Source organism: Melospiza melodia, chromosome 1 (assembly GCF_035770615.1).
Source record: "Melospiza melodia melodia isolate bMelMel2 chromosome 1, bMelMel2.pri, whole genome shotgun sequence".
In the NCBI taxonomy this organism is placed as follows: Eukaryota; Metazoa; Chordata; class Aves; order Passeriformes; family Passerellidae; genus Melospiza; species Melospiza melodia.
The window spans coordinates 35,944,310-35,968,428 of record NC_086194.1 but is presented as its reverse complement, the minus strand read 5'-3'; the positions used below and the strand labels follow the sequence as shown (position 1 = coordinate 35,968,428).

Sequence of the window (24,119 nt, the reverse complement as noted above, 5' to 3'; positions counted from 1 at the left end):
ATGCTGTGCCTGATGCACCCCAGGACATGGGTGGCTCTCCTGACTGCCATCAGTCAGGGCATGCTGACTCAGATTCTGCTTGCCATCAACCATGACCCTCAGGTCCTTTTCCACAGTGCTCCTCTCTGGCCTCTTGTTCCTGGTCTATACACACAACCAGGATTGTCCTGTCCTAGCTGCCAAATCCCACACTTTCCCTTGCTGAACTTCATTTGATTGGTGATTTCCCACCTCTCTAATTTGTCAAGGTCTCTCTGCAGGGTCTCTCTGCCTTCGAGGGAGTCTACAGCTTCTCCCAGTTTAGTGTCATTAGCAAACTTTGGGTCCTGTGTCCAAGACATTAATGAAGATGTTGAAGAGAAGTGGGTGGAGGGTGGTCCTGGTTTAGGGCAAATTTGGGAGAAAACTTCCAAAGGGGTCCCTCTAGAAAGCAGATTCAAGCAGCCCCTCCCCCAACTGGTTTGGGAAAATATTTCCTTGGTAAAAGTGTAAAAAACCTTGTTTTTTTAACAAGCAAAGTATTCACAAGCATAAAAAAAAGAATAATATTAAACAATAAAACCTCTTGCTGTTCTGAAGAGATTACAAATTCAGGAATTCCTTTCTATGGGGTGTAACTTGGCTCTCTCATTCTCTTATCAATCCCTCTGGAAAATGCTGCACCCCAGGCCCCAGTGGGCCACAGGTGTGAGCTCCTGGTGATTTTCTGGGTTTTCAGTCTAGAGCAGGGCTGATCAGTTCCAAGAAAAAGAAAAACCACAGTCCAGGGAACTTTTCTGCCTCAGCTAGCTAAAAAAAAACTAAGTAAAAGCAAAGGAGAGCTCTCTCTCTCTCTCACTGTCCGTGCTGCAAACAATACAGTTCATGAGAGAGGATGCAGGGGAGCAAGTGCAGTTTCTGAAAACAGTTTCTGGGTTGTCTTTCCCCCTTCACTCTCAGAACCACTCTTAGAGGTGTAGAACTTAATATCCAGCAAAAACAGAAGAGAAGATTAGGATAGAATCATCATAAAGTTGCCCCGGGACAAGGATGGGGCCCTGGGGAACCCCCCTAGGGAGAGGACACCAGTCTAATGTCACCCCATTCCCTATAACTCTCTGTGCCCAACCCATGAGCCAGTTGCTCACCCATTGCATAACACTGTTATCCAGCTGTGTGCTGGACATTTTGTCCAGAAGGATACTGTGAGAGACAGTTTCAAAAGCTTTGCTGAAATCCAAAAGATTACATCTACTGGCTTATGAGGTAATCCAAGTGGAAAGCGCCTCTGGAGGGCTCCTGTCCTCAGGGCTCTAAACAGTTGGGTTCTTTAAAACCTCCAAGGACACAGACTGTACACCCTCTCTGGGCAATGCCTTCCCATGCTCAATTTGCCTCATAATGTTTCTTTATATCCAGTCAGAGCATCTCCTGTTTCAAGCTACACCTGTTTTCTCACATGCCCTTGCCATGCACCACCATGAAAACCCTGGTTCTGTTTCCTCAAAAACCTCCTTATAGGCACTGGAATTAAAGGATGTGCAAAAGCAGAAGTAAATCCTAAAAAGGCTACAATTTGTCCACAGTAACATCAGACCTTTGTATCAGTGTCTTCTCCAATTTCATCTCCTTCTCAATCCTGACAGAGCATTATTTCCCTATCCTTCCCCAGCATGCTGATCCAGCAAGGTGTGACAAACAGCTGCAAGGACACGTGTGAAGAGGACCACTGACTTAAAACAACTTTCATATGCATAAACAGTCTCTCAGAAACATGAAATGCTGCAATGTCACATCTTCATACTCATCTTCAGTATCATTCTTGGCTTGGGGCTAGGATTAACCATCCATTATCTCTCAGTCACAAAAGCTGGAAAGCAAGCTTGAATTTATGTTTTAAATGCAAACTGATACTCTGAAATCATTCCTTGGCCCGGGACTATGTGCTGGTAACACATTAACCAATGTGAGAACTGGTAGCACCGCATCTATACCTAGGCATGTGCTTTCAGACCTTGCCAGACAGAGGGAAGAGAGAACAGCTAAGCCTTGCATATGCTCAGTTTCCCTCAACAAAACCATAAACCAGCAAATTGTTACACTAACCTTAGCTTGCACATCGAGACATTCCATTGAAATGATACCCTGTAGGCTTGTGATTAGCTATCAACAGATTGTCACTTAAATGTTGTCCTTCAGGAGTTATTTAGGATGAAATAAATTTAGCTGAGAACCAAACCGCACTGGGGGAAGTTCAGCTTGTAGAAATTTGCTGTCCTGTTAGCTCTGAGCCACACTCATTTTTAGTAGTGTGTAATGACATGGGTAAAACTTACCCATATTTTGTATGATGGAGACACAGCAAATTTAATAATGATTTAATTAGTCATTTATACCAACAGTAAAAATATCCACAGTTACTCTTATTAAGCCCAAACTGGAAGACTGCCTTTCATTCCCAAGGGAACAGGCATACTACCAAATCATGGGAATTAGGAAGAAAGTGCTTTCCTGACTGCATTCCACTTTTGTTGGTTATTAATGCATTTTTCATTCTCAGAAAGCATGACAAGAAATCCAAGTGCAAGAGGAAGGCATGGGGGAGAGAAAGAGAAACTGTCAGTGCACGAACTTGAACTTACTAGCACTAGCCTGGCACTTCCTAACACACTGGTAATACTGGTGTACTGGTAATAAATAGCAGGAATTCTCAATTCAGAATTTGAAGTTTTGCTTATAGGGAGCTCTTCTGAAGCTTGTTATACTGTTTCCAGCAATGTCTAGTCTGGCAAGGAATGGCTTGCCCATTTCACATTTTTTCTCTGGAGTACTTCCAAATTCCAGGTCCTTCTCACCCACGGCAGAACATGTTTTTATTTCAAGGGGCATTGTTATTTCCAAAAAAAAAAAACCCCAAAATTGTGGTTAACACGTGGTGGCAGCAGTGAGTAGCAAGGAAGGAATGATGAAATCGATACTCAAGCTGCAAGGAGCATAAGGTATGGGCAAATTCCACAGAACTGTTGAGTTTTCCATGTGCCCATGTGTATATTTCTGCATTCATTATGTGTATCTTTGCAAGTGCAGGTGTGAGTAGGAGTTTTTCCTGTGGGCATTTTATCCCTCTGTGTGTGTGTGTGTGTGTGTGTGTGTGTGTGTGTGTGTGTGTGTGTATCTGAGTGCTTCTAAGGAGCAGCTCAGACCACAGACAGGAACCAGATGATCCTCACAAACACAGGAGCGATGTAAAACCTCTGGGCTGGTGCTGCACAGCCTGCTCCCCAAGCCTAGGTTGCAGCAACTGCTCTTATAATATCTAATGGCAGCTCAGGGCTGAGGATGGGATGCTGAAGCCAACAGTGAAATGCAGAGAGAAGGGTGTGCCTTGTTATGCTGGGCTGTCATGTCCTTGCTCCCCTTTTTCTAGAGTACTGAGAAGAAGGCAAATCTAGTTAAGTTAAAATAGAGCTGTATGTAAGAAATAAATAATAATATTGTACCGGCTTACCAAATAACAACTATGTTTAATATTTTCATAATTTTCCTTGGAGAAAAATAGATATTAGTTATTTGAACATTGTCAGCACTATGTCAATGTCAGGAGATTTAATTTTGGAAATTACTTTGCTACTTTGTGTTACATCTGAGCAGCCTAAAGATCAAGTATCATAGCACATCTCTGGGCTCTGACTCAAGAAAAGGTTCAGTAAGTGTCAGGAAACATGAGAAGATTAGTATTTCTGCCTCATTTTGGGACCTGTGAAGCTACATTTTCAAAGGACAGGCTGCAAATGGTTTAGGAACTGCTTCATGAACTCCTCTGCAGCCTGTGGAGCAGGGGTGGAATTGTGACTCCTGTGAGCTGAAGGACCTCCCCACCAGAGGCTGCCTTTGCTCCTCAACCAGTGCCCTGGAAGTTAAGGAGGAACATTAGCATGGATTTGCAGGCACACCAAAGAATGAAGTCCATCCCCAGAGAAGCTGCCAGCCACTAATACAACAGTAATTCCAAGCATCCCTCACCTATCATGGAATTGGTGTCATTAGTGAGAGGTCCCTTCAAAGGCAGATGAGAAGATAAGAGAACATGACAACATATTTTTGTTTTATAAACAATAAACTAAGCAAAAGGTTAACATTTGTAGGTTTTCACTGCTTTTATAAAAATACTGTGGACTGCAATTGTCATGGTCCACAAAGTGATGACAGAATTGAAGGCAGATGCACTTTCAGAAAGTGATTTCAAAGCTGTTTCCCTGAGCCTGTAGTATTTGTAATGAGTGTGCATGAAGAAGGGATGAAGCACTATTGAAACACAACAGTGCTGGAACCATAATAATGGTGATAGGATTTAATGTGGGAAAAAAAATAGTAAGGCAGGACTTTCCACTGGTGCAAGAAGTAATAGCCCAGTAATGTAGACTGGTCAGCCTTGTATTGCATTTCTTTTATCCTGTCTAATCATGTGTGAAAGCTATTACTCCTGATGAATCCATATTCCTGTCTGTGTCTTCTCATGATCTGTACTAACTACTCCCACCACACCCTAAAAGTGTCCTAGTGGGGTTTTATAGTGGCCTTAATGCTGCTGTTCACACAGGCTGATTGGTACCTTGGCCTGTATTGCAGAGATGATTATAACATTGCCAGGCTGTAAAGACAAAGGGGCGGGGATGTAGACATTTTAACATCTAGACTTTGAACTCCCATTTGTTGCCTGAGAAGAAGAGTTATCCTTGCCACAACAGGGCTGTGTGAAAGAACACAAGAGAGGAAAAGAGAAACCACACTTGACGGGTCCTGCCTGAGTCCAAAGAAATGCCCTGCCAAGGCAACAGTGAGTATTTCTGTCAGAGATCCTATCAGCCCAAAAGAGCAAATGGAGAAAGGATGTTAAGGATCTGTCTTGGATTTTCTCAGGAGCACCTTGAAATTTTGCTAGCCCACTATGTTTCCCAGTGCCTGCTCCTCAGGATGGAGCAATGCTTTGGAGGGAAACAGGGAGGAAGAAAGGAGGGCAAAATAAATATTATTTGCATTAATAATATTTGCATCTCCTTCTGGAGATGTGAATACAGGACAAGTAGAAAAAGTAACATTAAAAACCAAAACAAAACAAACAAAAAAATATCCCAGATTTTCTAGTTACCTGTTGCTTTCTTTGTGTTCTTAGCAGGATTAGGCTTGGGGAACATGTGGCATAAGCAGATTTCAGTATTCTATGTGGTCATATGCTACAAAAATTTAGTTGCTGAGTGTGACAGTAGTTTTACAGCACTGTTAGAGGATGGCAAGAATCATTGGGCCCATTGCAGTTTCATTAGCATAATTGGCATCCACACTTCTATGGATTCAGCATTACTGAAGCAGTTTCAAAGGGACTGATTATGTGCTGTATTCCTAGGAGCAGAATTTCAGCCAGAGATCCCACTGGGATGGAGCAGACACGAAAAAGAGCCCTAAATTTTATAGTGTTGTGTCAGTATTACTACAAGAAAAGTGTGGTAATAAAAGAAATTTGTCACACACAGGCAATTACCAGCTTAATGGATTTACATTGTTCTTTTAGATTTATCTTGATCAGTTCTATGTTATAGCTTCCCTTGATCATCTAATAGGTTTGCTCTTTCCCTAGAAACTGAACTTCAGTGTTTTCTGCTACTTGCATGCAAAATGTAGTCACTGACTTTGTGATCTAGAAAATAAGGGTAGCATCACTCCAACATCCATTAAACTATGGGTTTCTGCTAGCAGCAGGCTGTGCTCAGAGTTTTTTCTTTTCCTTTTTGAAGCAAATGCCCAAATGCAACTGCGCAGCCAGCAGGGCAAAATCAGCAAGGAGGGTGAAACATCGTGCACTTGCTTGTCCCTAAGTCTGAGGATACAGACAAGAACAGCCAAAAATATTCTGACTATGGCAACACCTGCTGAGAGCTCCAACCTGTACTTGGATCTTGCTCAAGTTTCAAGGATGTCCCAGCTACCTTACAGCTCTTACTCCAGCCAGTCTTGCACTGCAACATAAAGTCATCGGGATTCCACACGTCTTTCTTTTTCTTTTTTCACCCTGGATGTGCCAGAAAGTGTGTGTACTCCTCCAGCATGATTTTGCACTGGAAGGCTAGTGCAAGGATGCTTAAGAAGGTTGACAAATCAAATTTGTACTATTTTTTTGGAAGCCATTTCAGTTGTTAGATAAATATAACACATTTTAACCTATATATATATTTTATATATACATTATATATCCCTATATATGCGCTATGCAGATTTACCATCATAAAAATACATGTATTATGAAGTAAGGAATAGTGAAATTATGAAAAATTATGTTTCTGCTCATGTTACAGTATGTGTACCTGCAGCTGTGCACAACCTGTGAGACCTGATGCTGCCAGCTCCCCTGCCCAGGCAGGGACACTGACAAGCTACTGAAGAGTTTACAAGGACAGAAGCTAATCCAGTGCTGACTTTTGCTTTCACAGGTAGGAACCCAGGTTCTCATTCTGGAGGGCCCTGTGACAACATTCTGCCCAGTCCCTGCCATTCAATTACCCAAGAATTTCAGAGATCTGTCCTTAAGTCCCAGGGCTTAGTGGCTGCAGGATCCCATCTAGATTTGTCATGTGCTACAAATGAAGAGAATCTGTTAGTAATGGAGAGCCAGTAGTCTTTTAGATAGTCCTGTGTCTCTTACCATCCCAAGTTAATTTACCCCTTCCCATATCTTGACTATTCAATTAAATGATTTAAGTGTTTTCAAATTAATGGATTTGTGTTTTTTTCTTAACCCAAAGGGGGTTAGAACACTGAGTGTGAATGTTAAATATAATCACAGAAAAGACCACAGGTGCCCTTAAACTGTCTTTGGGACACAGAGAAGAAAATTGTTTTCTCCATTTTCTTCCTTAGACTGCTGTGGAAGACAGCAAAGAAAGCATTACATATTTCTTTTGATATATCACAGAGAGTAAGCTGTGGGGTGCTGTAAAACACTGCTAAATGCAAATATATTTTGGGAAGGATGATTAGCTTTAATAAGGGTATTTAAAAACAGCACTAAATATGTCGCTGCGAATACAAAGAGATTAGTTCTGTTATGTTTAAATTAAACTGATATTTGTATTTATTTTTACTTTTTTTTCCTTTTAGAAGAAAGGAAAGAAAATCTAGGTTTACATTACAAAAGGGACAGTGAGGATTTCCCAATTTGCTCTCCAGAGTTTCTTTAACCCTGATATTTTGAATCAATGAGTTGAACAGAAACAGGATAGCTGTGGATCACAAATGAGGAACCAGATACATATGGAATTGATGAGGTAATTAATATCACTTTCTTGGACATGTCAAAGAAAATCTGTTGTGTCCTGCACAGAAGTGTCTGTTTTGATGGGAACAGTCACCACCTATCCCACAGCTTCTTTACATGGTTCAGCAGGAAAAAAATTGCAGTTTCTATCTACGATAGTCATTAGAAATCACATTTAACAAGGAACAAAGGGCCCTAGGTCAAGCTGTGAATGCCCAGAGCCATCACAGCCTTGCTAGCAGGATGTGCTTTCACACGCACTTGGCAGCAGCCAGTGGAAGCAGTCCCATGACTCCCACCCCTCTCCAAGCCCCGTGCTGTCCTTGACCATGCTTAGAAGGATCATTTCTGTGACTGTGCAATGAGCTGGCTCAGTGGACAGGTCTTAGCTAAAGATCATTCAGGAAAAAAAAAATAGAAAAAAGTTGTTTTTCTGCCTGCCTGCCCAGGTGGCAGAAGCAGTGCATCCAGAGATGCTCACATCCCCAGCTGCTTGCAGCAGCTCCTGTGAAACCACAGCCTCAGTGCAAAACTCCTCTTCTGAGGAACAGGAAAGAGTGAGGGGCTGTTAGCTCACCTTATCCACCCTGGTTTTTCCTGATATGGAAGAGCACCAAGCTGATTCAGGGGAGCTGGAAAGGGGATTGTGTGATAATGGAAATGATGGTAGTGCCAGCCCCAAGCATTCAGAAATCCTGAGCTGGGCTGGCAGAACTCATAAGGTCTTTAAAAATAAGAAAGGTAGTATTTCTTTTAATTCTTGCTGCAATCTAACCTTTAGGGCACATGAGATACTGAATGCACATCTTCTTAGACTTTTCAGAGGGACTAGATTGATACAACCACAAACCAAGATTTACATGCTGCTCAGAAAATATAACCAGCTTTTTCCTGGTGGCTCTTTATCTACCCAGCATATCTGACACTTATGTATCAGAAAACTGAATCTGACCCTGATAACTTAATCAAAACTTACCAGTCTGCTGTGGTAGGCATGTGCTGCCTGGGGCTGGCCATGATTCCTTGCTGCCAGCTCCAGGTGAGCAGTGAGGTCCCTGAGCTACAGGCACCTTCAGGCACCCAGTGCTGGTGGGTGAGCTCCTGGGCCACTGAACTGCTGGTGTGCCACACACCCCATTTTGGGTCACCTCCTGCTCCTGTCCAGTAAGTTGTCATCAGGAAATACTTTTCCCTTGCGCTCTGCTGACTTGATTTGGCAAATCCTCTGAAGATCAAAACCTCCCATGAACCAGTAGGAGTTTCAGATTATGTATATCTCCTCTTGGGTTTATGGGTGATCAGAGAATGCCCATATGCATTATTTATTATGCAGTTGAGGTGTTTTGACAGAGTTAGAAAATCAACTATCAGGAGACTGTTCCAGCTCAGCATGGATGGTCTGTGAGAAATCACAAGAGTTATTACACTGGGTGAAAATCTGCAGCTCAGCACATGCAGACCTGCCAATACAGACACACAGATCTATATATCTTACATTGAGATATGCAGTTTTTACCATCATTTAAGTGTCAGCTTTCTTCTTTACTCCCCTTCAGTGTGTCCTCACACTGCTTGGACCCATGCAGGCCTGTCCAAAAGCCTGCTAAAAGAAAACAAACACTGATTTCAGGTGGATGAATACATGATTCCCAGCCAAAACCACTTTGCCTTGCACAGTACTTTTGTTTTGCATTGTGAGTCATTATATGTACCTGTGAACAATGGGCTAAGCAGTCACAGCCTGTTTCATGCAGGATCTGGCCACATCAGTGCAGAGGGAATTGCTGGGTTCCCATGCTGGGAGGGCAGTGAGGCAGACACCTCAGCCCCAAAGGTGTAAATGTCTGTACCAGATGTGAGGTGAAGGAGTTTGTGCTGGGTCTTTTCATAGGGGAGTAGCAAAGGTATCAGACACTAAAAGGACTTTTGAGCTACATTCTATTTGTATTGTTTGGCACAAAGAGAAGCACAATTCTGGCCAGTCTCCACAAGTGAAACTATTAATAATGTCAAACACCAATCATGCAGTGGAGCCGATCCATTACTGTCACCAGATGCAGTGCCAGGCTGGCACTGGCTGTTCTGGGTGGCTGGGGAAGGTACAATGCAGGCTGCAGCAACCTGGCTTCCTTTTCTCTCCAAAAAGTTGCCAGAGATCTGTGGAATCAGGACTCTTTCAGTCCCATGATGCTGTGATGGACATACTATTTTCTGGAAGTGTTAGAAGTATAGCCAGATTCACTCACCTTGACTTTACCGGTTTGCCCCCAACAAAACTGTCTCAGGCCCCTGAAATCCCCTGGTGCTCAGCAGCTCTGACCTTTGGCTGGGCACTGCCACAGCAACAGCTCCTTCCACACAAACCCCCAGCAGGAGGGACCCTCAGAAGGCTCCTCTGCCCCCACGAGGCGCTGCTGCCATATCGGGATCTTTAGCTTGTCAGAGTGACCCCAAGAAGAGTTCGAGTGTCTGCTTTCCCAGCCCAGCGCTTGAAGAAGGAGTCAGAGCTCTTCATTTCTCAGTCTCAAGGTTGTTTATTGTACCTTATCTATAAAATTCTTTCTCCTGTCCTGTTGAGGTCAGCTCAGCAAGACAGTCCAAGGCATTCTGCCTGCCCCCAGGGCGGTGTTATGTCTTTATACTAAAAATTATGTATACAATGTTTACAATTACTTTCCAATGCCTATCACCTATGTTAGACAGTGAGATTCTACTCTAAACCCATCTGTAAGTGCCAACATCACAGCAGAAGATGGAGGCCAAGAAGAAGAAGGAGAAAGGCTGGACACACCCAGTTCCCTCCATCTTGCCTCCTGAACCCCCATACCAAAAAAACCCCAAAATCTACTTTTCCACTCCATGATAACTTCATTATTATTCTGCCTAAACTGTTGTGGCTTGCTGATCTTCATATAAGGTTGGTAACCTGCTCCACGGGTCATAACCAAACCACAGGCATCTTGGGCTCTGTGCCAGGGTCTCTGAGCCTCCTGCTCAGAGACAGCCAGAGGGATGTCCTGGGTCCTGACACTGCCCATGGCAGGGATTTCACTGCAAAGCAGCCCAGGCACGGCTCCCGCGGGTGCCAGGCACGGCTCCGGTTACCGGGGGTGACACTGACACTGCTCCGCCTCGTCCCGCACCCCGCCACCGCCACCTGCCTCAGCCTGGCAGGGCAGGAGCTCTGCCACAGAAACTGCGTCTTTGCTGCCAAAGCCGTGTCTCTGCAGCTGAAAGGGTGTTGTTTTGGTGCTTACAGAAACTTGTGAAAGAAATGAACGGCAGGAAATCTTAGATGGAATAGTAATGCAAATAGTAATAACAGCAATAAAAAGAAATCTTCCACATTCAGCCAAATGTCTGCTCTAAATGACAGCAGTAAGAAAATAGAGATATTTATATGGGTATAACACAGTTATGTGTGGGTGGGTGTGTCTGAGCTATAGTGCAGGGAGGATGCCACTTATCCTTGGATCCATGGCAAGTCTAACAGTGATTCTCATCCTCACTTCTTATTTTGGAGGGCAACAACTTGAAACCAACTGTGATGGTAACACAGTTCCACAGTATGACTGCAGGACATAATTCTCAGAAACATAATAAATAATTTTCATATTATTTTATAGCATTGGAAAACTTGCAGTTTAGAAACATAACTACACAGTATGTGCAACACTTTCAATACAGGCTCACATTCCAGTTGACTTACCAATGGGCATGTGGGCAAATGGAAAGTCTTTCCCTAAATCAACACTGTGTTGCACAGACCAGTTCCCTGTACAGAACCATTGCCAAATATGTTACATGGGACTTTTCCAGTATTTCTGTTAAATTATGCTATTTCAGTGTATGTAAATTCAAATTTAGCAAATTCACCTCATGGCAATGTAGTACTCTACAGTCAGTACTTTAGGGAATATTTGGTGTTAATGTCTTCAGTAAAAGAGCTTTAATTACCTTCATCCTAGTGCTGGCTGCTGTGGAGGTTATTCTCTCCACTTTTCCAAGAAAAGTATCATACTTTCCTATTTAGAAAATCAAAATACAGGTTATTCAGCATGCCCTACAAGTTAAGAAACTCAGGCTGTATCAGGTAAGGAGGGAGAGCAGATCACCAGTACAGATTCTGAGCAGAAAACACAACATATGCAGCTTGCTGGAGCTCAGGGCTCAATCTTTGTGCCTACTAAAGAAAAACAAACAAAAAAACCCCAAAAAACAACCCCACTGATTCCAGCGCTGTAGTGGCAGATCCAACTATGAAAGAGCTGAAACACCTTTCTGATTTCATTTGTTGTGGCATATGTTTTAGGAGAGGGCAGGAGCAGCAAGTTATCAAGCCCTAATTAATAATAAAGTTGGAGGTATTTTAATGCATTTTCTCTGTGCATGTCAAGTGTCAGGTCCAAAGCAGCTCCAAAATCCGTAGTAATGAAAAATCTCAGACTAAAATATCCATATATTAGGTTCTGTGACTGCTGCCACTGACACAGTACTAACCCATACCTGTATGACTCCATTTTGTTTTAATATTTTATACGAATGGAAATCCTTTAACATGAGAATGAAGACAACATCCTGAAAACAGGAATAAAGTTGTCTATTAAGATGCAAAGATAAATGCAAACTGTTTGCTTCATTTTCTCTTCTTTGAGTTACAAATTTCTTGCTGTCATGAAAAACCTTTTCATCTTTCCTGAAATTCATCACTGTGGCACTCGGTTGACAAATGTATTCATCACAGTAGTGTACTTCCCAGAGATTCCTGTCTTCTGCCTCAAGCATTTTATTCCTTTAGATGATAAAAGTATTTTTCTGAGAAGAGTTTACATACATACCTGTGTGGCTGTAGGCTCATGCGCATCATCAAAGTATTCAAAAAAATCGTACTTCCAAGAAAAAAATCAGCTTTAAGGACGGATATCCTTTATGACAGGATCTTATTTCCACAATGGCTGCACAGTGATCATCTTTCCACCATGTTTGGACAGTGAAATGCTCTCTGCTGTAGCAATTAAGGAGCATGCAAGTGTATTTTATGAACTTAAAAGTTTTTTTGGACGTTCTCAACGTGTGGCAATGCAGCTACATTACTGCATTTGGATGTGTAATAGCCATTTACCTGAGATGGCATCAGGCAACACATTATCACTAGGTAAGAATATGTGTGTATAGCTACTGCATTTTGGTTTATACAGCTGTCCTGAGGGGAATGATAGCTGAGAAAGTTGGCCATTACTGCAGCAACTGTGGTATTGGAAAAATAAGCTTTTCTTCACCTTCACTTTTCCTTATAGACACTGTTCCCTTTTTAATGGCACCTGCTCCTGGAGTGTTGGGTGTGAAAGGGGAACTTGTGAAAGCAGAACCCCAACTTGTCCTCCTTTCTGAACTCATATTGTGTTACATGTAGGTAATTTTTCAGAGCTCTCATTTCCAGTGCAATTTGGGTAGTGGAAAAAATGTCTCTTCCCTTGGTTCCCTATCCCCACCGTGGGGACCACTTCAGGGCTTTATAGCCAAATACACAAACTATTCACTGGCATCACTTTCCCACAATTGAAACCAAACCAGTCTGAAAGCAAAAGCCAGAGGATATAGTCAATAAGGGATCTTCATCTCATCAGGAGAGGAAATTTATGCATGCAGAAATCCTCTTCTCTAAACAGGCAGCTGGTTGCAATATTAGAATTATATCATCCACCATCAGAAAATAAGGGGTTTCGGTGCCCAGAAATTTCTCATTCAGAAGTCAGATCCTCTGTTTTGCTTCTCACATGAAAATTGGCATTTCCATTTTCATACTTTCACTACTTCCACTTAATACTTGGCTACAGAACTGGTGAAATGCATTTCAACAAAATATCACTGTGTAGCAGTGAAACCTCCCAACAAGGCTTCTGTGATGCATAAAGCTTTCAGCTGGCCAAGGTGACTGACCAAAACCCATCCCCTCTCATTGGGCTTAAGTGCTTCATGTTGGGTGTTAGTCTTTGAAGAACTGGCCAAGCCAGAAAAAAATAATTTGCAAAATCAAATCCCACTGGAGTTTCCAGTTACTCAATACTGTCCACTCTGATATACAATGAGCCTGAAAAAAATCCCAAAACATTTTGAGGCATTTGGTTATTTATATAAACAAAGCAGACTATTTTGTTGAATAAATAAAATGTAAGTAAAACATTCTATTTTGTTTATATAAAGAGATATGTAAGAAAATATTCTAGTCTATAAATACTAATTCAAGGTAGGTTGATGTGAGAATGTATAAGGGTGCTGATATTCACTGTGTTTTAAGAAGGTGTCATCTTGGGGTTGGCTAATAGCAGAAAATATGTTAATTGTGTTTTTCTTTCTCTTTCCATGTCTCAGGTAAATTTAAAGACAAAATTTATTCATTTAATGTTTATTATATTCATTTTGGCTTCACAGCTCCTCAGAACTAATAGTTTTTTAAGATCTCATTTCCAAAAGCATACAACTTCAATTCACTATGCTTAGACAGTTTGGAGACAGTAAAAAAAGAAATCATAAGAAGATTTCAGATAAAATTCTCCTGTGTCAGCCCAGAGGCCAGGGTCCATTGTACCTTTCCTGTGCCTCTTTGAGATCCTGTTCTGCTGAGGAAAATAAACCTAATTTATGGGGAAACAAAAAGTTGCATGTTGTTCAAACTAGAAGAAATGTGAACAAGATTTCTAATACAATTCCAGATAAAATTGCTACCTTTGTAAAAGCCTCATTGGCATCCCCTTTTTACCAGTATAACTGTGTATTTTTTACCAGTAAAACTGTAAAATAGGCAGCATAAGGACACACCAAACATCTTGCAAACTTCCTGCAACATTTTTCCAATAAAAATGCAAGTGATGTAATTTCTTACCATTGCTGCCTCATTCTATATATTTTTAATTTTCTGTTTTCTCTCACTTCTACTTGACTTCTCCTTAGAATACAGAACTGATAGGAACTTAGAGCTGTTTTGCTGGCCCCTGTCCCTTGCTGATTGTGCAAAGGACACTCGTGTTTGCCATACCCTCCTCTGGTTATTAAATTTGTTCCTTGAATAAGGAGGGCACAGGAGTCCTCCCATCTCCTGTCTGCACCAGACAGGTATTGAATTGGTCAAATGAGCCACCATAAGCATAATGGTGCTTTGGAAGTGCCAATTGATGACATTTGATTGATGAAGACATTATGATACTTAATATGTTTCCACTACAATCAGTAGCTGTGAACAGCCAACAATTCAAAATGTAATCTCTGGGACAGAACTACAAAACCTTGACTGATTTAGATTTTGATGGATAAAATGTGTCACAGAATGTGTAAAATCTTTATGATGATGCTCTCAGCATACCATTATAAAATGAGTGTGGTTTCCATCTAGCTCCCCAGAAGTGCTGATTCAGGGCCATAAAGAGAAATGCATCCCTCTGTAGGAAACTATAACATTTCTATTGATTTCAGACATCTTGTATTCTGAGCAAAAATAAAATTAGCCCTGCTTTAATTTTGGAGTACAGGGCAGTGTTTGGAGGAGATCAGTGGCAGTGAGGACTCCTGGATTCTATTCCTAGCCACAGCAGTGACTCATGCCATGACCTTGTGTAAGCCTGTTGACCTCTGTGCCTGTTTACCCACGTTGGACAATGAAAAAAGAATGAATACCTACTTCACTGGGGTTGAAGCCCTCAGTCAGAAAGTGCCAAGTATACAGGCCTTCCTGGCAAAGTAAATAAATCATGAGGACGTTTCCAATGAGCTCAGAAAATATCTCCAGTATGAGGTTTCTGTGCTCTCTTCAATTTGATCCTGTTATGTATTTCAGTGAGCACATGTCCTATCTTTAAAACACTGGGTAGGGTTACATGCTGTGGGATAGGTTACAGCATGAAGATTTAATATTAACATTAATGGGAGCTGTGCAGTTAAAGCCTATGGCTCTCTGCTGAAAGTGTGCCCTCAGGAGAGCCAGCCTGCTAATAATTTACACATTGTCCAATTAAAAAGTGTTGTGGAAATTTCTGACTTCTGCAGACATATCTTGTGAACTCTATCAGAAATGCTGTGGCTTTCAGTATGTTTGTGTGTCAGTACTGAGACTTGTGTGAAATATTCTGTGGATGTTCCTAAGGAAGGCTTGGGCAGTTACTTACCCTTTAACAAAACATTTAAAAGCACTTGTTTCCTTGCAGCACTGTTACATCTGAGGTGTCATTGCTGTTCTATTTCTGTCACTCTGCAGTCAAATACTGTATTCTGTGGGACACTAGCAGATCAGACAATACTGATACTGGTGATATTCTCATTTTTTTGTTTCAGTTCTAATAACCGTTTGGGCTGCTTTTCACAGAATAAGGCAGCAATTTATATTGTGACCTGAGTAAAAATATCCACATGCAACTGATTGGTATCAGGGAAACAAACTCAGAAAATCCCCCACTTCTGTGTTATCCCCTTCATGTATGCAACCCATCTCAACAACCTCTTGTGCTTAAACTGAAACAGACAGGTATCTCCAAGATCTGTATTTTTACTTCTGCATTTTACCATTTGAACTTTTTCATGCTATATTATCTTGTGACCCATTGGGAGGAAAAGCAAAAATCAGTGGTCAGAGATCTGTTGGTTGATGACATATTTTAGTGCAGATGGTACAGCCAACAGGCCTGTCCCTGGCTGTATCCTGAATACTGGAACAAGGAGCTGGAAAACCAATAATGTCTCGGTTTTGCCTTCCCCCACTGAATCAGGACCTGTCTCCAAGCTGCACCAGGTGCTCCTCAGACAGGTGAGACATTTTCATGTGGGATAAACTGTCTACATCACTTGCTTGAAATAGCAGGTAAGCTGAAAGTAGATGTTTTTTCTGAATAACTCTATAAACTGATAAGCTTCGCAGGGAGAAGAACTTTATCAGCTCCCAGACATTCTTTTCACTTTCAAAAGGAGGAGTCTAATTTGGGGACAGAGAAAGGCAATGCTTCCTGATGTCATTTTCTCCTTCACTGACTGCATTGATAAAATTATCTCTAATTTCCACAACCATTGGTCTCTTCACCACATTATTATCACAGTCCTTAACTGTTTTGCATAGTGTCAGAATCTACCTGCTTCGTATTTGCAATTTACAAAACACTTATATTCACAAACAAACAACAACAACCCCCCATAGGTACACAAATAATAAATTAGAGGGCTACTTGAAATAAATTAAAACATTTACTTATCATAATCAGCATTTCTGGACATATCCAGATGTCAAAAACATTCATTTAGGAAGTGTGGCAATGTGGTTTTTTTTTCCTTTGTCTGGTAAAATAGGACTACAATTCTTAACTGGTTAAAATAAAATAACCCAAGCAAACACATTCCATCAGATCACTGGTATTCAAAGCTAACCAAAATAGTTATCCTCAGCTAACACCCATAGAAAACCTTTCTGTTCTCATGCTGCCACTCTCCAAAAGAACCTGTCCATGTGCCAGGCTCCTGCTGGAATCAATAACAACACATGAGCGAGAGCAAAACCACACAAATGAGTGCTCACACTGAACACACTCGTTGCTTTATTAAACATTCATTTTTCTTAGGTTGATAATAAAGTCTAACTACATTTAAGTGTGTGTGGAGCATTAAGAAGTCACAGTCTATTTTGAACCTACAAGAAAATCAAGAAACTTGACACATTCATATCAGCGTTGTCTGTAGCAGTATGCAATTCCAAAAAGCCTCAGTCTCTCGACTCTGCTATTTTTTATTTTTTGAGGGGAAATGAAAATTCAGGAGAAAATAACTCTTCCCTGTCATAGTTGCCATGCTGGCTGGCTGCAGCATTCTCTTATGGAAGAGCAGCAGAATTTGATTTCAGTGTCCGGTGTGCTGCTTCTCGTCCCCTTCACAGGTGGTTTTACAACCTATCCGAATGTGTCACTTTGTGTTTGATGCACACGCACAATAAACCTGTAAATTACGAGTCATAATACAGAATGGGAGCGTTGCAGATGACATCTCCGCTGGCCCTCTGCCAGAAGAGGTGAACACTGAATAAATACATTGCAAAACCACCTTTCTCTGTTTCGAGTGAAGTGTTTTCTGTACCCTGTGTGTACATGTCTGTTCCGTGTGGCGTTCTGCCAGAGCGCCTCTCGGTGTTTATCCGGCCTGCCGACACTGCCCAGCACGGTGCCCCTGCAGCTCTCCATCCTTCCCGCGGGACCAGGAGCCAGAGCTGCCTTTGGAGCCGGGCCAAGCCGCCCGTGCCGGTAGCCGCCGTCCCCATCCCGGGCTCCGAGTGGCCGGGCCCCGCCCGGGGCCTGCCGATGGCCGCGCTGCCCCCGGGCCCTGCCCGCTCCGCTGCCACGTGCCCGTCCCGCGCTATCGGCCCGTGCCAAGCCCGCCGCGCCCGGCCCGCCAATCAGCGCCGCCCTTACTCTGTCCCGCCTCCCGAGGGCCAATCAGCGCGGCCCTTGGTGGTGCGCGCGGGCGGGTTCATTCAGGAAGCTGCTCGGCGGCGCGAGCGGCGGGGCGGGGCCGGGAGGGCGGGGCGAGAGGAGGCCCCGCCCCCAGCAGCGCGGGGTGGTGGCGGCGGGCGCGGGGGCGTGGCCGGGGGCGCGGCCGGCGCGCGGGCGGTGGCGGCGGGGGGGCGTGGCCGCGCGGCGCGCGGAGCCGGGAGTCGTTGGCGGCGGGCGGAGGCGGCGGCGCGCGCTCGCTCGCCATGGTGTTCCTGAAACTCCGCGAGCAGGTGGGCATTCCCGAGCTCCCCGGCCCCTCTCCGCCCCTCCCGGGCCGCCGGGCGCGCCCTCCGCCGCCGCGGGCTGCCGTGCGTGCGCGGGTGACAGGCGGCGGGCAGCGGGAGGCAGCATGGCTGCTGCCGCCGCTGGGGTCCGGGCTGGGTGGGAGGCGCCATGTGCGCCCGGTGTGGGCGCCGGTGCCCCCGCGGGGCGGGCGGGAGCCGCCGTCCCTCGCAGGTACCGGGCCGAACAGGTGGCCGCGGCGGGCCGCCCGCCCCTCGCCCCGCATCGCCGGCGGGTCCCTGGCGAGCCCCCTCCCCGGCGCGGAGAGGAAGCCCGGGAGGGGTGGCGGGGGTGGGTCTGAGGGCTCCCCCCGGGCCAGCCCTGCCCCGCGCCGGTCTGGGGAAGGGAAGGGTCTCTGCGCGGGGCTCCCGGGCCTGAGGGGCTGCCCGGTGTGAGGGGATCGAGCTGGCGGCTGGCGGCGGGAGGCGGCGTGCCCGGGAGATGGGGCTGGGGCTGGCGCCGCTCCCCCGGCCCCGCAGCCGGCCCTTGCCCTGCGCAGTTTCACGTGCCCGGGAGCCGCCTGCTCGTCCCTCCACCTTTCCCTGCCGGGCCTTTACAATCTTTTGTTCGGCCGCCGTGCCTTTGGCCTGCCGCGGGCATGCCAGAGCTTCCCCGAGCCCGCGCTCCCCTGCTGAAGGCGAAGGAGGCTCTCGGTGCCTTCAGTGGGTTGTTGCTCTCGTCGCATCACACCCTTCTTTGTCTGCCAGGCTCTTCGGTTTCCATCCCAGCTGGTGTAAAATACTTGTCTCCGCTGCTCTGTCCTTTCCTGGTGTCTCCCCTGTCCTACCTATTGTCTCCTGTGCGGTATCAGGATACAAAGGTGGGAGGGTCTGCGCTGCCAGTTTGCCGCCTATGAAAAGATGTTTCTTAGGAATGGTATCATCTCGTGTTTTCATGTGTGCCAGGCCAAATTCCGTGTAAAAAACTCATACATCCTGCTGTGGGTCTCCTTGTTACTCTTCCTTAAAGATAACCAACTGTAACACTTGAAGACCCCACCCCCTTCCAAAAAAAAAAAAAAATTAAAAAAAAAGCCCCGCGGTAAAAAAGCCTGTAGAAACTTGGGGGTGGTAAGGCAGCTGATGTTCTGTGTCTGTTTGTTATGCTGATCAGTGTCAGCCCATCCTTACCTGCGAGTCCTTTCATTAGCTACGTACACATCTGTGTTTTCACACTTAGCTTGCATGATCCCTCGGGATTTGTTCTAAGGAGCATTTGGTGATATGGGGCTGGGATCTCTTATGTCCTGCTGTGTTGTGTGTAAACTTTGTGAAGTCTCACGTTGTTTTAGAACCTCATCTATGAATCAGCAACAATTGTGGATCTGAAAGACACTTAGTGTCCCTCGAGTTAGATTTTCTTTCAGGATTGGTTGCTGTTCTTCTATGGGAGACTTCCCACAGAAATAAGCACTTGTTCATCTCTTCTGTTAAATAAGCCCTTCTGTTGAAACCAAGAACTACAGCCCTTCTGCAAGTAGGGGTAAAAACCCCATTATCAATATGTTAACATGAAAGTACTGTATTTCAGAACTTTTCTTCTGGGAAGAATCCTGCTATTGACAGATGTTGAAGTGAAATATTGAACTATGTGGGACCATTGGTTTGACAGAGTAATGCATGTGAGACTTTCAGCTTCTGTCATAATGTAAGTTTTAATTCAGAAGAAGCACAAGGTGGATTTTTTAGCAGCTTCACAGATCTGCAAAGGAGAATTGATACACTGGGAATTGAAGTATTCATTCACATAAAGGAGGGGGTGCTAGGGCAGGGAAGGGATGGAAGGAAGGAAGGGAATGCTGTTTTTGGACAGTTTTGTAGGGGGAGTGATTTTTAGCAGCAGCTGCATTTCTGCTGCTAAAGTGTCAGTTGCTTGACAAATCAGTTATTTCAAACTAATTCTGTTCTAGCAGTGTGAGAATGCCAGAAAGTCATGAGGAATGATGTTAACATGAAATCCCTCAGCTTTGGAATACAGAGCATTCCTGCAGGTCCCTGTTGCAGAGTGCTGCAGGATGTCTTGACTTGAGGATGCTGTACGGAGAGTGAGGCACCACCTGCTCTTTATGGAAACCAGCCTGTGGGACTGTGTGGGAGCAGAGCTGTTCCTCTTCAGTAGTTCATGAAACATGCTTCTTGTGTGCTTGAGCCATTTGCTGTGCTCCATAGTGGTGTGTTTGGTCAGAATGAAGTGAGTTGTCTTGTGCATTTGTAGTCCTTAGAGTGACTCTGTCTGCAGGGGTGGCTGTGCTTCACAGGGAGGTGCAAAGGCTGCTCTGTTGTTTGTACTGTTCAGCTGGTATGAAGAAGGGAAGTGATTTGCTAGTTTCTTTCTTCAGCTGTCAGATTAATAACTTTCTGAAAACAAATTATTAACTAAAGTATTATTTAAGTGGAATTATCAAGATTATTTTTCCAAATTCAGTATGAACCTGTTGATTTTATTCCTTGATAATGTAGAAGAGCTCTCTGTTAAATATCAGAATTTTGCTGGGGACGGGCAGACTTATGCCATACAAGAAGCTTAGTGTTTTCTTGCACTTGCTTAGTTTTTCAATTTACTGCAAGCTGGTGTCAAAGCAGTGCTCGGGAAGTTACAACGAGGTGAGAAATTCTGCTCTGAGCCTCTTAGTTCAGCTCAGAGGGTGAAATCCCGGTTCCGCTTGCTCGATTTAATTTACTTAGTACCTGATAAACAAAACTTTGATCCTGCAGATGCTTAATGTGTTTGTGAAGCTCAAATATTTGTTTGTCTGTGGAGGCTGATTTGACACGTTTAACCTTCAGAATACAGGTTTTCCACGCACTGAGAAAAGCAGGCCTTACTTGGGCTCAGCAAGCAGCCAGCCAGTACATTATCTATACATTTGTGTTGCTGCTTGAGCTTTATTGCTTTGCCATCCTACCAGGTAGGAATATATTTCAAAGTTTGGACATAATTGAGGGTGTACACTGCACTTTCAGAAGTGACTTATGTTTGCTTACAAAGTATATCAGGTATCACAAAAACTCATATGCCATGTTTGCAAAAATTGCATTTAAAGCTAAATTGAGCTGTATTGGGCAAAGCTGATACCTGTAATGCTCAATAGCAAATTGTAACTCAGGTATAGAAAAGCAATCATTCAAATGTCAAATTAGAAGTTGTAGATTGTTCCCATTGCTCTTGGGTTTTTGTGCAGTGTTGTGCAGGTTTTGTTTGATAACAAAGGAAGCACATCTGCAAATTCTGAATGTTAAACTATTCAAGGTAGGGATGAAAAATATGGTAAACGTACATTATAATTGAGGTATTTGCTTTTAAGTTTGTGTGCTTTTGTATTGTCTTCATATATTGGTGCTTGTATACCAGGTTCTTCTAAATGAGATGCTGCTTTAAGTACAAAAATGCTAAGTGAGACAAAGCCTAGAAAAGTTTGTTCCTGAAATGCTGTGTTACACTGCTGTTAGAAACTGCACTGACAGTCCAGTTTAGGTCAAGGGTCACTAATGTTTTATCACAATATTTTGGTTTTTTCCCCATTTAGGGGAAGTGTGTGGAAGGGAAGGTATTGGGTGGGGCTAAAAAAGGAGTATTTTGCTTGTGGGTATCCATAGTGGTTGCCTTGGTCTCCTATGTGAAATCCCTCTCACCTCTGCATGGCTAGGTGTGAAAGGCTAACTATACTCTGGGGTTTTTGTTATGCAATGTAGGTTCTAGGAACACTGTTTCCCAGAACAGATACATTCTTACTTTAAGGGTTGTGAATTAGTCTCTCTTACACCTAAGAGGTAATTGACAGCTTAGTTTTTCTTAGCGTGCAGGTGAAATTTGGATTGCCCAACAGCCCGGGGATTTGTTCCTTTTCTGTTACAAACTTCACCTGCATATATGCCTATAGGTCATCTTTTAGGCTCACATAAGCCTACATCTCAGCAGAGTTTTGTTGAAAGGTGTGAAATGAATCAAAACTGGCTTCTTTTTTGTTTGGTTTTTTTCTCTCTAGTTTTGCAGCTCTATAACTATTTCTGGCAAAACTCATTGGATGCAGTGTCATTCTATTTGGTAAAGCTTTATATTTTTCTTTCAGTGCATCATAGTTTTAATATTAAGCATTTTAATATTATGCATTTCCCATTTTCTCTGAATCTTAAATGTGTAATAGGAAGATGTCTTAGGGCTAATAATGATGGGCATGTGGAAGGATTTTGTATGGGATTTTCCTGTATGACTGCTAGACTGTGCTTGAGGCAGTGCATTTATTTCCATAAGTCAGATATGAGTGGTACAGATCTGAGTAGGAACAACTGCATGAGGATATTAGGATGACCACTTATCTTTAAAGTCCTTGAACAGTGAGAGCACTGACTTCTTTATTGCCCATTTATATCTTTCTCGTAGCTGAGATGGATCTTGTTCAATTGGCAGTTAAACAAATGTTTGCAGTGTCATAGTGAAGGCTCTGAATGCCTCTATGGTTGCTATTTTCATTACTGCCAGCGTTAGACTTCATTCTTTTAGAATTTATGCCAAGAATAAATGTCCCAACTAGTTCCTTGTTACACTAAGAGGAGGAATGGTCTCCTGTGGTGATGAAAAGGAGCTGCTGCTGTTCAGTGAGGGAGGGATATGGTGGGAATGGAATTATGTGGTATTGCTCTACAAATTCTCTTCAGATGTAGGCTAATGAGATGTGTGTTTTATTTTTGACTGTTTTGGTAGTATTTACTTTCAAGTTACTCTTTAAAAAAACCCAATAATTTCTTTCATGAATCTTGTAGTGGCTAAGAACCAGCTCTTTGTACTCTGTTGTCCATTGTATGTTCTTCCTAAAATTTGCATCTAATCTTTTCAAAGTGCATACAAGATAATGAAATTAAGAAATTGTAGTTCTTACCAAGACACCTAAAGTCTTACTGTTAGTTCTCTTGTTCCCAGGCTAAGAACTTACATGTGCTGAGAAGATAAGTTTCTTTAGCTGATGGGCAACTCTGAGTAACTTGAACTCTGTTTATCTTGTTATATGCAGTAATTACCAGCCCTTCCATTAGAATGTGTTGAGAGACCCTGGTTCTACCACGTGTTCGTTTGGGGGGATCAGATTGCCCCAAGATAACTTTAGAACTTTTGACTTGTGAACAAGCAGTTCTCCTCAGTCAAGAAAATAAACCTTTTAAAAGAAGGAGGAAAAAAGAGGTGGGGGAGAAACAAAGCAAGCCTTGATTCTGCAGTCAGATCCTCAAGGCGGATCCTGTTAACTCAGCAGCCTTCTGTGGGGATATAAAGGTCTATTCATGCAAATAGCATCGAAGGTTTCTGGCCATTATTTGGAGGCAAATATCAGGGGAAAATGAGGCAAATGGGCACTTCTCTATGAAGAAGTGACTTCTTTAGCACCCACAAGAAAAGATGATTCCTGTAGGAAACTAGTAGCTGTTGAGACTCTGAACTAGCAGTCTGCTATCTGGCATGGATTGTTATTTTCCCAGATTCCTAGGGTTGTTCCATTCACTGAAACGGGTTGTGGAATATGATTATTGAAATGAAATTTATTTGGTATTATATAATTCATATTCTCCACCTCATCTTTTGTCAGCAAGTTTGTTTCTCATTTGCCATACCTGATATTTTTCTCTAATCAGCTGGGCCATCCGGAGGTCAGACTAGTATCTGATGATTTGTTTTCTTGCTTCTGCCAACTTTTTACTTTGTTCTTACCTCTATTCCTTACTCCTATTTCTGGAAATTGAGTGGGAGACTCGTTGCCTTAGTTACAGTGACTAACTGTTTCAAAGTTATTTATAATGTTTGTTTTTAAATAACCTGTATCACAATAGAATCATAGAACATTTCACATCAATAAAAAAGTAAACAAAGCAGTACATCACTGGGAGCATGCTTACAGTGCTGATTTTTGGGAGGTTTGTTTTCCTTTCATTGTTGGGGGTGGAAGACAAGTTCTCATCTGGCATTTCAAGATACATCTGAAATAAGGTGTCTTGGTGTTATCCTTTGTACAAAGAGAAATGAATCTTAATGTTTAAGCTCCAAAA

At 43.2% G+C, this 24,119-nt stretch overlaps 1 protein-coding gene across 2 annotated transcripts in view; it reads left to right on the top strand.

Annotated features, from left to right (window-relative positions):
• The first annotated feature begins 17,958 nt into the window (after positions 1 to 17,958).
• The window catches only part of ANKRD28 (ankyrin repeat domain 28), a 119,674-nt gene continuing 113,513 nt past the window's right edge, over positions 17,959 to 24,119 (top strand). The window contains exon 1 of one of the 2 annotated variants that reach the window (XM_063153964.1): positions 17,959 to 18,035. In XM_063153964.1, coding sequence (XP_063010034.1) covers positions 18,009 to 18,035 — 27 coding nt within the window. In that variant the 5' untranslated portion in view covers positions 17,959 to 18,008. The remainder of the gene's footprint in view (positions 18,036 to 24,119) is intronic. The other variant, XM_063153956.1, reaches the window with a different exon arrangement.